General features: G+C 41.1%; 1 protein-coding gene across 3 annotated transcripts in view; it reads left to right on the forward strand.

Annotated features, from left to right (window-relative positions):
• Positions 1 to 15,956, forward strand: part of CFAP61 (cilia and flagella associated protein 61) — a 209,966-nt gene that overhangs the window by 35,768 nt on the left and 158,242 nt on the right. For all 3 annotated transcript variants that reach the window (XM_073339783.1, XM_073339782.1, XM_073339785.1), the window contains exons 12-15: positions 3,189 to 3,228; positions 4,624 to 4,763; positions 14,186 to 14,312; positions 14,705 to 14,782. In XM_073339783.1, the coding sequence (XP_073195884.1) occupies positions 3,189 to 3,228; positions 4,624 to 4,763; positions 14,186 to 14,312; positions 14,705 to 14,782 (385 nt within the window). The remainder of the gene's footprint in view (positions 1 to 3,188; positions 3,229 to 4,623; positions 4,764 to 14,185; positions 14,313 to 14,704; positions 14,783 to 15,956) is intronic.

A 15,956-nucleotide genomic window follows, 5' to 3' on the forward strand; every position in this document is an offset into this window, starting at 1 on the left:
TCATGAATTTTGAGTCTGATGATTGTAACATTATTTGAAATACCTGTGGCACATTTCCACATGAGACAGCCTCAGGAGACCCTCAGTGACTGACAAAATCTAAGCTTCACTTAGTGGTAGTCGAGAAACAAAGTACAATTAGCAGTGGACTTCAAAATTCCTTCAATACCAACTGGATTCACCAAAGATGCATCCTGCTTGGAATGGGCAGCCCCCCCCCCACTCCCCCAAGGTGTTATGCACCCCATTGAGTATCCGCAACTGTATGTCTATTTTCTGGATATGATGGCAGTCCTAATTGTTCTAAGAAACTTGTGATATTTTAGAATCCCAACAGGTGGCTATGTTTCAAAAAGACAATCCGGTTTTTATAAACAAGCAAGGAGGGCCAGGATCATGCCTCTTAGGTCAGGAAACCCTGTTAAGTGTAAGACTGGGCAGTGTCCCACAAGACATTCCCTTGTTGCGTACCTGGAAGAAAAAGGAAAGGTTGTATCGAGAGGTATATGTGCTACATGTTCAAGTATCCATTATGTTTGCATTCAGGAGAGATGCAAAGCAGCCACATAATCTTCTGTATGTTTTTTACCAAGCAATCTTGCCTAGATTCAGCATCAAGAGAGAAATCCCACTTTGCGCTATCAGTTTTACAAATCTATGGGTTTGTATACCAAGGGAAATTGATGGCACAGCTACCACTGAATTCCACGATACCTATTCTGGAATAATTTCCCCATATGGACACTCTAATCTAAAATAAGAGAAGTGGAGTGATTATTCCATAATAAGATCACTTTTATTTTGTGACAGTGTATCCATATGGGACAGTTATTCCGGAATAGCTCCCAATGTAATGGAATAGCTATAGTGGAATCGTTATTCTGCTATAACTGTGCTGGGAAATTTCCACCATGTATACAAGACCTATTTGTGGGTTAAGAACATCCAGCTCTCCTGTCCTCTAGCAGTTTTGTTTTGCTGGGGGATGTATCTTTAATTTATTTGTCCACCTTTATATTTTTCTCTTGACATTTCCCCCTTCTCACACACCATTGTTAATAATGCTCAAGGTATGTTCACCTTGCTTATCATTATACACTACAGATTGCAGTCTCCTTTAATTTTTTTCTTAGAGACATCTTTGGAATTGTTCAGACTCCAAGATGGATATCTTTAGGAAAGAGATCATTACTTACCTGTAACTATTTTTCTCTAAGTTTAACACTCAAACAGCCTCCTCTCCATTGAGTTGAGTTGTCTGTAAATCTTGTGACTTAAATATATATTATAATAATAATAATATAAAATATATATCTTTCTCTCTTTAATTCACTTTACTTGAGTGTATGTTTACCTTTTTCTGGGAAAGAAACAGGCCATTAGAGCACTGGGGGTAGCATAGGTATCTGAGTGGATGGCATGAGATAACCTAGACTGGGAGTGGTATCTTAGAATTTGTACTGAAGGAGTTCCTGCTGAACTTGCATGCAGAAGCACAGATCCAAGAGCAGTAATTTGCAGAAATGTAACAGTTACTGAGAAGTAACTATCTTTTACCCCTCAAGGGGAATTCAGTAGTGAAGAATTTGTACTATCCATTAGGTTATCAAATGTTTTCATCTCTTTAAATCTAGAGCCAGAATGTGGACTGCAAGTGATATATGAATGAACTAAACTTCCAGTTGATCTGAAATGAGATTCTTTGATCCTTTGCTAGTGACAGAAAAAAGTTTGATTCCTCTGGTGTTTCCCCCCATTCGTGAGCCCATTTCTGTTGAGAAGATACTGAGTGTTGGAGAAAGGGAAATTGCATTGTCATGGATTTACTATATGTGCGGGGGGGGGGGAAAAGACTCATCTCAATGAAGCATAGCTTTACATTTATATTGTACAGGATAGGCGAATGTTTTACTGCATTATTTTGATTCTACAATCCCAGTCCCAACATGTGGAGTCATTGTATTTTAGCATGACCAGACAGCAAATGTGAAAAATTGGATCGGGGGTGGAGGGTAATAGGTGCCTATATAATGCAAAGCCCCAAATATCAGGACTGTCCCTATAAAATCGGGACATCTGGTCACCCTATTGTATTTTCATAAAGTTTCACTTTTATCCACTCAATTATAAACACCTGAGTTAAAAATGATTACTCTTTCCATTCTTATTGGGACTGAAACCACAGGAAGGTTATTTACGTTAATTGTTTACTGCCATCATGGTTAGTCTTTTGAAATAACTCTGTGTGTGTTGGATGCATATAAAATACATACTTTTTTCTCTTTTGAGAGCGTAGAAATAAAACTTCCACATAACTCTTGCTGGGTTTAGAACAGTTTCATTTTCTTTTATGTAGCAGAAACCGGATAAAATAATTAAGTTTCTATTGTCTTACTCAACTTGAACATTACATTTCACTTTCACCAGGGAAAAGAAAGGGGATTTATTCTAAAACGATAGGTGAAAAGTGAAAAGAAGGGAAATGTACAGGAACAATTTTCAAAGTATACCTATCAGAGGGGTAGGCCTGTTAGTCTGTATCCACAAAAACAATGAGGAGTCCGGTGGCACCTTAAAGATGAACAGATTTATTTGGGCATAAGCTTTCATGGGTAAAAAACCCACTTCTTCAGATGCATGCACTGAAAGCTTTTACCCACGAAAGCTTATGCCCAAATAAATGTTAGACTTTAAAGTATAGATATTCCTTTTAGTTTTATAGGTATTGGATAGGTCTACTAAATGGGTATTAGTGGAACAGTAAGTCTTTTGGTGCATGATGGAAATACCTTAGTCCTTAGCTACAACTGTTTGTACCCCCTGGTGATCAGACTTACTGGGCACTAATGCTACTCAGGCAAAATTTCTAAAAGTCTCCTGCAGGATTATTCTGATTAAACATCATCTTACTTTTATTTCTTTCTCGCGCAGAGGAGACTTCTCTTGAATTAACAAGCTCAAATCTCTAGGTTTACTGTTGCTTCCATTGCTGCCTTAGGTCCTAGAAAATGACAACTGACATACAGCGTACAACTTCTGCAATTGATTAGTGCTGAACTAAATTTCCGATTAGAAAGTATGAGTAAGTGCTGCCTGGATGGATGGGGGAGAGAAATCTTTTGAAATATACAGTATATATTGAATATGATTTTGTTTATTCACATAAAAGTGTTTGCTCTTGGTTGCAGGTCACTGGATTTCTTGCAATATGTTTTCAACCTCTTTCCAGTACGTATAAATGAAATCTTAAGGTGAAACAAGTCTTTTCTTTGAAAGTGAATGAAAATGGTATGATAAGAAATAAAATCACTTGTAACTTGTACATCGCTAGATTCCCCCCTCTTTTTGGGGGGACCCCCCCACACACCAGCGTTAGGGGCCTGTGGGAAGGAAATCTCTGTGAGGAGTCACTTGTTATTGTGGGGTGGTAGCACCACAATGGATAAAGTTGAGATTAGTTTACAGTTTAACGGCTGTTATTTTTTTTTCAAAGTGCTCTGAAATTCACATGCTTACTCTGATTGTCTTGAAAATTGCTGTACTTCATGGGGATCTGGGATAGGGTTAATTATCCAAATTTGATGCTCTTTGGTCAAGGAGTTGTCAAGATACAGGCCCCCCCCCAAAAAAATCACGTAACATCAATGTTTTAGAATTCCTATACTTCGTTGTGTACCACAAGGATTCAAACTTTGGCTCAGATGCACCACAAACTGATTTCACCCTCTTGGGATTGATCTCAGCTAGAGATCAGCACCCACTACCCCTATAAGAAGCAATATTTTAAAAGTTATTCAAGCTCAAAGTCGGATCTACAAGGTGGGTTGAGCTAGGTTGATGAGTCAGAGAAAGTAATTTGTGTACGTGCAGCAGAACTGGGGCTCTGTTGCAAGTCAAAGTATTTGCAGCCAGCCTGATGTCAGAGTAGGGGGCTAACTCAAGGTTACAGCCTGTGGCTATTTAACCTGGGAAGTGCACACGTACTCTGAGTTTGAGTCCTGGCACTGAGGCCATTTCTGAGAATGTGTGTTGTACATATTAGTTGCTCTCTGCCTACATTCTGCCGTGGATCCTCAGGAAGTTTTGCACTAACAAGTAAATTTCTGGTTTGACAGCTGATATTTCAAACTGCTCTAAAATCTACAGAAACAATCCTCCATCCCACAACCTTAACTCTGCCCTCTGAATGATGCCTCAACGTGGTCCTGACAGACCTCATAGCACTCTATCCTTCCAGATGGTATGGAGCACTGTGGGGAAGTGGCATATGGGTACAGTAAGAGAAACTGTCAGATTGGGTCCCCTTTAAGATAAAAGTTGTATTTAGGGGACCTCGGATCTTAAAGCATGAGGTTCAGTTAAAAAGTCTGGTTGGACTTGTAGCCAAAATTCATCAACATCTGTATGTGGTCCAATCACCACTAGAGGGGGACAGAGCGCCACAGAGTGTAGGTGTGAATTATACTTGCAGCACTGTGTCCATTTTAAATGTTGATCTACATTTATGTGTCAGTTTTTTCTTAAGTCTCAGTGGGAACCTTTTTAAAATTTGTTTTTAAAATCACTAATAACCTGTTTGTTGTTTATTGACCGATATAGAGTATTCTTTGTAAATCTTTTCAGGACAAAGACTTTTGCATCATCACAGTGCCACATCTTGTGCCGGAATTCCTTCTGATCCAGAATTTTGTTCGAGTTAATCCTTCCAGCAACTCCACTCTTGATCATGAGCTCTATGTGTTTCACCGTGCAGGCCTGCTCAAGTAAACGCTTTGTTATAACAAATTATATTAACATAAAGGGACTGTATAGACAGTGGCTAAAGTACATTATATTTTTATTTAAAATTAATTAATTAATTACTTTCCTTCAGTGACATTACAAATAGGGAGATGGCTACAAATGCAAAAGCAAACAAGCTTCACTGGCTTGCAAAAATTCATATTAAATGTCTTATAAAGTAATAAGCACAGTAAAATGCTTCATTAAAATGTTACATTAACAGATTCAGATTAGTTATAGATGCAAAGTGGTATAAAGGGATTAAATTCTCTGAATTATGTAATTGTAGACTAAGAGCATGTAATAAACATTTGTTTGTTCTTTAACTGTCCCATCTAATATCTTTCTTTGACAGATGACTGGCCTAGTGGATAATGGGGAAGCAATAGACATGATATAGCTGGACATTAGTAAGGCTTTAGACATAGGTTCACATGACATTCTCACAAGCAAACTAGGGAAATGGGGTCTAGATGAAATTTCTATATGATGGGTACACAACTATTTGAAAGACCATACTCAGAGTAGTTATCTATGTTTGCTGTGAAGCTGGGAGGGGAAGGACATATCAAGTCGGGGCTTGCAGTGGTCTGTCCTGGGTCCAATTCTACTCAAGATTTGAATTAATGACTTAAATGATGGAGTAGAGAGTGCGCTTATAAAATTTGTGGCTAACACCAAGCTGGGAGAGGTTGCAAGCCCTTTGGAGGACAGGATTAAGTTCAAAATGACATTTATAAATTGGAGGATTGGTCTGAAATCAATCCGATGAAATTCAATAAAGTGCAAAGTTTCAGAGTAAGAGCCGTGTTAGTCTGTATTCGCAAAAAGAAAAGGAGTACTTGTGGCACCTCTTGCGTACTTTCCACAGTATGCATCCGATGAAGTGAGCTGTAGCTCATGAAAGCTTATGCTCAAATAAATTGGTTAGTCTTTAAGGTGCCAGAAGTCCTCCTGTTCTTTTTGCGAATAAAGTGCAAAAGTACTGCACTTAAGAAAGAAAACTCAAATGCATAAATACAAAATGGGGAACAACTGGCTAGGTGGTAGTACTGAAGAAAAGGATTTGGGGGTTACAGTAAATCACAAATTGAAAATGAGTCAATGGTGTAATGCTGTTGCACTAAGGGCAGACACCATTCTAGGGTGTATTAACAGGAGTGTTGTATGTAAGACATGGGAGGTAATTGTTCCGCTCAGCTCTGGTGAGACCTCAGCTGGAGTACTGTGTCTGGTTTTGGGCACCACACTTTAAGAAAGACATGCTGCAGATTGCCTGAACTGTAAGGTCCTTATTGCACCTTCCTGTTCACTGTTTTCTGCCTACTGGATCATTACCATTTTAATCAAAGTCTGCCTTACCTTTGAAGCAATGCGTTTCTGAAACACACAGAACACAATGATAACTTCATTGGGAAAGTCATTTCATCACTTTATTTACCTCTTAGTTTTCTCTTGTAGTGCATGTACTTTGTATCTTTTGAGTTTTGAAATACTCTGAACATTGCTGTTTGCTGGGATATTGGCCATGGTCTTATGTCATGAAATGAATAGTTTATTATAACTCTTATGCTGTTTAGCATGATAAAGTTTCTTGCTATGAGATTCATGTCTTCCACCTCTTTCGTAGTGTAGTAGCCGTGCTGGGCCTGTAGCCTGCCTTAAAGGGCCTAGTGCACCCTGTTACAATTATATAGTGTTGTCAAGGTTCCTCCCACACTCTGAACTCTAGGGTACAGATGTGGGGACCTGCATGAAAACCTCCAAAGCTTACTTTTACCAGCTTAGGTTAAAACTTCCCCAAGGTACAAATTAATTTTATCCTTTGTCCTTGGAATATCCACTGCCACCACCAAACTCTAACTGGGTTTACTGGGAAATGTAGTTTGGACACGTCTTTCCCCCCAAAATCCTCCCAACCCTTGCACCCCACTTTCTGGGTAAGGTTTGGTAAAAATCCTCACCAATTTGCACAGGTGACCACAGACCCAAACCCTTGGATCTGAGAACAATGAAAAAGCATTCAGTTTTCTTACAAGAAGACTTTTAATAGAAGTAAATAGAAGTAAAGAAATCACCTCTGTAAAATCAGGATGGTAAATACCTTACAGGGTAATTAGATTCAAAACATAGAGAATCCCTCTAGGCAAAACGTTAAGTTACAAAAAAGACACACAGACAGAAATAGTCATTTTATTCAGCACAATTCTTTTCTCAGCCATTTAAAGAAATCATAATCTAACACATACGTAGCTAGATTACTTACTAAAAGTTCTAAGACTCCATTCCTGGTCTATCCCCGGCAAAAGCAGCATACCGACAGACACAGACCCTTTGTTTCTCTCCCTCCTCCCAGCTTTTGAAAGTATCTTGTCTCCTCATTGGTCATTTTGGTCAGGTGCCAGCGAGGTTACCTTTAGCTTCTTAACCCTTTACAGGTGAGAGGATTTTTCCTCTGGCCAGGAGGGATTTTAAAGGGGTTTACCCCTCCCTTTATGTTTATGACAAGTGTCCATCCCATGGTCTTGTAAATTCAGTTGTTCATTGAATAATTGCTCAGCAACACTTCCATTTTGAACTTGTAATTAGTCACCTCATGAATTACACCAATAATTCATGCAGTAGCGACAGTTACTCATGGGCCTAAGCAAAGCTTATTTCCAGACAAGGAAACTGGGCTTCTGTGTGTTATGTAAAAACAAAAGGAGTACTTGTGGCACCTTAGAGACTAAACAATTTATTTGAGCATAAGCTTTCGTGAGCTACAGCTCACTTCATCGGATGCATACTGTGGAAAGTGTAGAAGATCTTTTTATATACACACAAAGCATGAAGAAATACCTCCTCCCACCCCACTTTCCTGCTGCTAATAGCTTATCTAAAGTGATCACTCTCCTTACAATGTGTGTGATAATCAAGTTGGGCCATTTCCAGCACAAATCCAGGTTTTCTCACACACACCCCCACACACAAACCCACTCTCCTGCTGGTAATAGCTTATCTAAAGTTACCACTCTCCTTACAATGTGTCTGATAATCAAGGTGGACCATTTCCAGCATAAATCCAGGGTTTAACAAGAACATCTGAGGGGGGGGGGGTAGGAAAAAACAAGGGGAAATAGGTTACCTTGCATAATGACTTAGCCACTCTCAGTCTCTGTTCAAGCCTAAGTTAATTGTATCAAATGGGCAAATGAATTCCAATTCAACAGTTTCTCGCTGGAGTCTGGATTTGAAGTTTTTTTGTTGTAATATCACAACAGACATGAAAGTTATGTCTTATAAGCTTATGTATTATAAGCTTATGCTCAAATAAATTGGTTAGTCTCTAAGGTGCCACAAGTCCTCCTTTTCTTTTTGTGAATACAGACTAACTCTGAAACCTGTGTATTATGTAAAGAACCTATTTCATCTTCCACTTGGCCACATAGGAAGTCATTGAAGTAATTACTGGTAATCTCAGGCACAGCTGTTGAGTAATTCATCAGTGAGAATGGTAGCCATGTGTCCTTTTGATATTTGTGATCAAAATTTAAACTGGTCTTCAAGGTTTTGTAAAAGTCTCTATAGTTCCACATAAATCACGTGCGTTCCAAGTGGTATGCATGTTTCCATGAAAGCACAAGGGTTAGGGCATCAGTGACCTTTCCTCCGACTGCTTGCAGTTCTGGAGGACTTTCCTTCTGAAGAGTCTCTGAAGTCAGACTTCAAAATTAGCTTGTGAGTGAAGTTCCATGATCAGAAAATCTAAAGGGGAAAATGGTTCAGGGTAGTGGGAAGATTCTGAAGAATAAACTCAATGTGCAGCAGCAAACTCGCTGTCACTTAAAGCAAAATATGTAAAGTAAAAGATGAATATATTCAGGGTTGAGTTAAGGGGCAAAGTATAGACATGAAAGGGCAAAATCAGAAAAAGAATGGCACAGGCACAAAATGAGGTACTGATTAGTAAAGACAGTAAAAAGAATAAGAAAAAGTATCAAGTACACAAAAAGAAAGAGGATGGCAAATGGAAGTGTAGCTCTGCTACTTAACAGAGAAGGAGAACAAATAATAGATGACAAAGCAAAGGCTGAAATGCTTAATGGATACTTTCCTTCAATTTTCACTAAAAAGCATAATAATAATAATAGTTTCCTGCCTTTTTGAGCAGTCAGAGGAACTGGACCTCTAGAATGGGTTTATTCCATACTGGGGGAGAGATGAGAATACACAGACCCAGGACAGTGTTTCCTAATCTATCGTAATGACAATGGACCCGACTTTCTTGTTGAATGCAGCCTCCTTTTTTTGCAGGTGCTATTTTATTCATGCTAAAAAATTGCTTCCTCCAGCTAACTGTGGGTACAAACATGACCTCTTGGACATCTAATTATTTAATTTGCTTAAACAAATATGCTAGTGCAAATCGAGTATCTAGAGGTAAAAGAAGCCAAGAAGCAAGATTCAACAGAAGAGCTAGGGAGCCAGGAAGTTCTGGTACAGAGACTAGAGTTCATTGGAGTGGTGCTTGACTCAACCTATGCCAAAGCGTTCCTGCTGCTTGAGAGGTTCAGGACATTACCGGACCTCATTGCAGAAGTCTATGCATTTCCCCTGACCACAGTCAGGGTATGCCTGCGCTTCCTAGATCATGTGGCAGCATGCATGTATGTTGTGTGCCAGGCCAGGCCAGGTACAGTATTTAAATTGTTATTTTTCTCTCCTTTTTAATTTTTTTTTATTTTTGCAGACTGCGCAAAGCTGAATTTGCGCACGTTAAATGCTTGTAAGATGAGACTCGTCTGTATCAACAGCGGGGGAGCTCGATCCTCTGCCCTATGCTAAGAGGCACTCCATCTTTGGGATTTCTGCATCGACCACGGAATCCATCTAGAAGGGTGTCACCTCCCAGTGGTCAAGAACACGTTAGCAGATCACCTAAGCAGAGACTTCTCTCATCACAAGTGGGCACTCCAACCAGAGGTAGCCTGCGCGATATTCCAGAGGTGGGGATCTCCCCAAGTGGATCTGTTTGCCACCAGGCACAACAGGAAGTGCCATTGCTTCTGCTCCAGACGGGGTCTGGGCAAGGGCTCCCTCTCCAATGCCTTCCTCCTGTCCTGGGCAGGAAGCCTGATGTACACGTTCCCCCCGATCCCGCTCGTCAGCAGGGTCCTGTCGAAAGTCAAGAGAGACAGGGCCCAAGTTATCATGATCGCACCAGCATGGCTGCGTCAACATTGGTTCAGCATGCTGTTGAGCTTGGCAGCTGTCCCCGCCGTGGCCTCTGCCGAATTGACCAGACCTGCTGTCACAGGACCACAGTCGACGCTTGCACCCCAACCTCACGTCTCTCCACCTCACGGCATGGATGTTGTGGCTGAACCCTGAAGAACGGACTTGTTTGGAGGGGGTCCAGCAGGTCCTCCTAGGAACCCTCAACTAGACAGACCTACCTGGCAAAATGGACAAGGGGTCCCACTGGGTGGCTGAGTGGGGCATCTCCCCTTCGCATTCTTTGGTGCAGTTGATCTTAGACTACCTGCTTCATTTGAGGAATCAGGGCCTGGCACCCTCCTCTACCAAGGTGCATCTGGCAGCCATCTCCACCTTTCATCCGCCCGTCCAGGGGCAGATGGTGTTCTCCCATGACTTTGACAGTCAGGTTCCTCAGAGGTCTTGAAAGACTTTTTGCTCAAGTTCGGTCCCCGGTCCCTCAGTGGGATCTCAGTTTGGTTCTGTCCAGGCTCACGGGCCCGCCCTTTGAGCCTTTGGCCTCATGCTCCCTGTCTCACCTATCATGGAAGGTAGCTTTCCTGGTGGCGGTGATGTCGTCGAGGCAAGTATCCGAGCTGCATACCCTGACCTTGGAACCGCCATACGCAGTCTTCTATAAGGACATGGTCCAGCTCTGGCCCCACCCGGCCTTCCTTCCCAAGGTGGTGTCTGCTTTTCACATGTGCCAGGACATCTTTCTGCTGGTCTTCTGCCCTAAGCCCCGTGAGACTAGTGAAGAGAGGCACCTCCATGCTTTGGACATAAGAAGGGCCCTGGCTTTCTACCTAGATCAGACAAAGCCTTTCTGTAGTTCGACTCATTTTTTCATCTCTACAGCTGAAAGGATGCAGGACCTTCCGGTGTCCATGCAGAGGATTTCTAACGGGATTACCTCTTGCATAAGGGCTTGTTACGAGCTGGCAGGGGTCCCACCGCCAGTTGTCAGAGCCCACTCGACTAGAGTGCAGGCATCCTCAGCGACCTTCCTGGCACACTTCCTGATCCAAGACATCTGTAAAGCTTTGACGTGGTCCTCGGTGCACATGTTCATGGCCCACTATGCCATACTCAGCAGGCCAGGGACGATGCTGGGTTTGGCAGAGCTGTGTTGCAATGTATGTTGCAATGTATGGGAACTCCTTACTCACCTCCATGGGTACTGCTTGAAGTCACCTAAGTTGAATGAACATGAGCAATCACTCAAAGAAGAAAAGACAGTTACCGTATTCCATAACTGGTGTTCTTCGAGATGTGTTGCTCATGTCCATTCCACATCCTGCCCTCCTTTCCCACTGTCGGAGTTTCTGGCAAGAAGGAACTGAGGGTGGAGGGGGCCGGTGGCATCCTATATGCCGCAGCACACGCACGCCACTCTAGGGGGTGCCAGACCTGGTCCTCTACAGATCCTGCTCAGAGAAAAACTTCCGGCACAAGTGCATGTGGCAAGCAAACACACCTAAGTTGAATGGACATGAGCAACATATCTTGAAGAACACCAGTTATGGAAAAAGGTAACTGTCTTTTCCTGGTGTTATAGCAATTGTTAAATTTTATATTTTTGAACCCTGCTTAATGGAAATACTTGGTTTTGTGAAGGTCAGGTCTGACATCCTCCCGTTGATGTCTGCAGAAGCTCATGTAATGTGCAACAGGAGGCAGATCCTTAGCTGGTGTAAATTTTGATAGCTCTATATTCACTTTATGCGAGCTATGACAAATTACACAAGCTGAAGATCTGTCCCCGGGTCTTTGACTGGAGTTGGAGAGGATGTCAGTTCTGGCATGTTCACTGTAGCCTTTGTGCAAGCTGAACAGCTCTGGACTATAGACAAGCTTTCCACTGAACAGATACACCTCTTGCTGGGCTTGTGGGGTTGCACACATAGCAACCTGTCATCTTACCCGGTGGGCCCTGTCAGTTCCTTCATCTGGAGCTAGTCTGCTCCAAAATGGAGAGCTACTGAGCTTCCAACATACCAAGCTGTTAAGCCTCTTGAGTCTTCAGTCCCCTCTGCTTCATCAGCAAATTCCCCTAACCAAATCGCTGCACATTTAGTTAACTCGCTGTGCACACATGTATGCCATACCTATCCCTTCTTCTCACTGATTATTAAAATAGTAAAAGATTTCAGAAAATTACTCACACTTGTCCCAAGTTCCTTGAGAACATGGTAGCAATAGCAGCCAAGAATACTTTTTTCCACCTTCAGATAAGTCTTCATGTCTTCCTCTTCTTCCTCAAGGGCATGGCAACCATGATCCATACATTCAGCATGTCAAGAATGGGTTACTGTCATTCCCTTTACCCGGAGCTATCAGTCAAAGCCAGTCAAACTCCACCTTTCGAAGACACAACAGCCTGTGTGGGACTAAACTGCAGTGAACACATAATAATAGATCTCCAACCCCCCATCTCCCTTTTCATTTTAGGGTTCATTTCATAGTCACCATCTTTAAACATCTTCTTGGGCTGGGACAAGGCTTCTGTAGCACCTGCCTCTTCATCCCTAGCTCTCCAAGACTGCTGTGCTTATCAGGAACACAGTAGTGGAAGAGTCCAAAGGGAAGCTGTCAGGAGTTGGAGGTATTTTCAGTGCTGGGCGGCTGTGGAACGTGCTAGCAAAGAAGATCAGAATATGATTTTTTTCTGGCCATAATCTGGCCTGTGTTGTAAAACTCACCTCTGCACCAAAGCCTACTCTCGATAACAGATGCCATGACAGTGATTAAACAAAATAATAATTTTGAGTACAAGTGATGACACCCTAGGAAGGCAAGAGTGGAACTCACCATTGCTTTTTGTTTTATGCCCCTATAATTTTACTGTATTTCACCACTATTTAAGAGAGAGTAGCATATGAAAACAGAAGGATGGAATGGAAAACGTTCTGAACCCTTAGTCATAATGGTTGCTATCAGCAAGACTACAGCATTACTTTCTGGTTTAATTTAAAGCCCAATTCAAAACCTATTTTCTGCTCTCTTTTACTTTATTATACCCCACAAGTGACTCTCCTTGCTTCCCATCTGCTAGGCCTTCATCTCTTCTGCACATTAAGTGTTTGATTTAATGTTCCAGCTGAATCTATTTTAACTCTAAATTCAGTTTTACAAATTTAGATTTAAGGCCTGCTATTTTAACATTTAGTGAAAGGAAAACTAACCCTGCAACAGTTTTTTTTTTTCCCCTCCTTGGACTGCAGTAAACTTTTCCTTTTTTTGGGGCCATGTAATTTCATTTAGTCTGTGCCATTTTTGCTGACAGTCTAAGGTCCCAGTCCAGCAAACACGTGTGCTTAACTTTAAACATACAGGTAAACCTTTTGACTTCAGGTTTCAGAGTAGCAGCCGTGTTAGTCTGTATTCACAAAAAGAAAAGGAGTACTTGTGGCACCTTAGAGACTAACAAATATATTTGAACATAACCTTTGTGAGCTACAGCTCACTTCATCGGATGTATCCGATGAAGTAAGCTGTAGCTCACAAAAGCTTATGCTCAAATATATTTGTTAGTCTCTAAGGTGCCACAAGTACTCCTTTTCTTTTGACTTCAGTAAGCCTACCCACATGCTTAAAGTGAAGCAAGTGAGAAGGTGTTTTGCAGGATAAGGGCCTAACACAATGGTTCCTAGCCTTTATTTGTTGGAAACTTTTTGGTGTGTCCTTGATGTCCCCAATGTCCTCTTGCTCAGTGTTCCAGCATGGCTTCTTTAATCTGTTTTCTCTCTCATTATTCTTTTCTGTCTCTGTCCTTTTTTCCTAGTTTGGTCTGATAGTTTCTCTCTGTGTATTTTTCTTTTTTGGTTGATTTCTATTTTACAAGATTTTTTGGGTTCCTTCGTATGGTGGCTCCATCCTCATTCACTAGATTGCTACATGCTGCTTGGGAGTGGTGATGATGGGGTGGGCCGTATGTACTTTAACATTGGCCAAGTATTGTGCAGATCCATGTGGGACATTTTATGTAAATTATGTAATGAGATAATTTACAGGTTTGAAAATAATTTGCATAGAACAGTACATTTCATGTTTAAATAACTGTGTGGAGGTAGTGCTAGCGAAAGGCATTGACTTGATTGAACTGGCAAATGAAGTCTTCTGTTGATCAGCAGGGCAAACTTGTCATTTTTATCTCCTTTAATAGGTCATTTAAGGTCAGAGCAGCAACAACCAGTGATACACCTGCTGTTGAAATGCTCATCAAAACTCTTGACTTGAATGAAAGTATACTGGATGACTTAAAGGTCTTCACTCAAGCTCGCAGAGATCCAGTGAGTACTTGTTGCAGACATACCAGTCGTTGTCCATTGCATTGTCCAATGTTAAACCTACCATATACTAAACAATCTTTCTTAGGGTCCAAACCTATTCCATTGAAGTCAATGGGAAAGTGGCCATTAGCTTCCAGAGGAGCAAGATTAGGACAATATACCTTACATCAATGGGACTCTGTTTCGGCACAGGGGTCCATCCATCTGGAGCTTATTGCAGGATTGGTCCCTATGTTAGGGAAAGATGACTGTAATGCAGTGCACAGAATGTACAGAGAGCAAAGTATTTTAAATTTAGTATGTTATTGGAATTTACAGTTAAGATCAAATAGCAAACTTAGAATTCTAATATTGTGTGTAAATCAGTGATCATATTATCATTTGTCTTTCAGGATGGGACACCAGTTCAGGCATTTGTAGCAGAAGTTTTGGATCAGATAGTTGGCATTTCTGTTATTAAAAATGAAATGGTAAATCTCATTGTATTTTTTTCCTTTTCCCATTTAAGATGTGTGCCCTGAGTTTGCACAGTGTAATGCTGACTTCATTATTATTTGTATTACATTGTCCCAGCCAAGATCTTGGCCTTGTGCTAAGCACTGTACACACACACCATAGAAGTCCCTTCTCCAAAGAGTTTGCAGTCTACACAAAGATAGACAAAGGCTAGGGGAAAGGAAGGATTATTATCCCTTTTTACAGATGGGGACCTGAGGCACAGAGAGAGATTGTGACTTGTCCAAAGTCACACACGGAGTCTGAGGTGAAGCAGAAAATGGAACCCAAATCTCCTGCATTCCAATCTGAAGCCCTAACCACAAAACCATTCTTTCTTTCTCTCTGTGACTTGATACTTCTTTAAATCTGTTACTGCAAACCTGTATTTTGGCCCATATTTTCCAAACAGAAAATCAGCAGTTTGTCCCAGCATATTGAAAATGGCACTTCCGCTCCTCTCAAATTGCCTTTTTTTACAATAGCTTCTGAGTAAAGTGCGTCATACACATTTAATTTCAAAGAAATTAATATTGTTTTAAAAATAGATGATGGGGTGGGAGGGCTGGAGGGTAGAAGCAGACAGAAAAGCTGTTAACTGTAATTGGGAGGTGAAGAGAATGAATATTTCCAGTTCTGTTTTACGTTAGTTGCTGCAAATTTAAAACTTTCCTGGCATTTTGTTGGCACTAAAAAGGCAAAATCTTTCTTGAAAGATTTGTAATATTCAGTTTTAAAACCATATCAAGCAAGGTAAGGAACAACCATCTCTGTTTTCAGAGATGGTTTTTAATTTTTCCAAATGCATTGAAATTAGGGGTTACTGTCTGTAAGGTGGCTAAACTAGCGCAAATCCCTAACAGGATGATGAAGGAATCCATGCATGGGGCTCCTCACAGAGATTTTCTTTCCAAAAGTCTCCTGCTCAGCTTTTACTGTGAGAGAGACAATCTGGCCTCTGTCTGATACCTTGCAAAATTTCTTTGTAAATATCTGTCAGAAAATGTCAGGCACTCATATGCTTTACTGCTGGGGTCAGATATACATTTCTTATAGTAAATAAAGCATGATGAGTTATACAAATTGATTTTGATACAAAGGAAAGATTATGAAGAAACCATTTGTTTAGCTAATGTGCTTTGCTAGTGA

The sequence above is a fragment of the Lepidochelys kempii genome, chromosome 3 (genome assembly GCF_965140265.1).
Source record: "Lepidochelys kempii isolate rLepKem1 chromosome 3, rLepKem1.hap2, whole genome shotgun sequence".
NCBI classification, from domain to species: Eukaryota; Metazoa; Chordata; order Testudines; family Cheloniidae; genus Lepidochelys; species Lepidochelys kempii.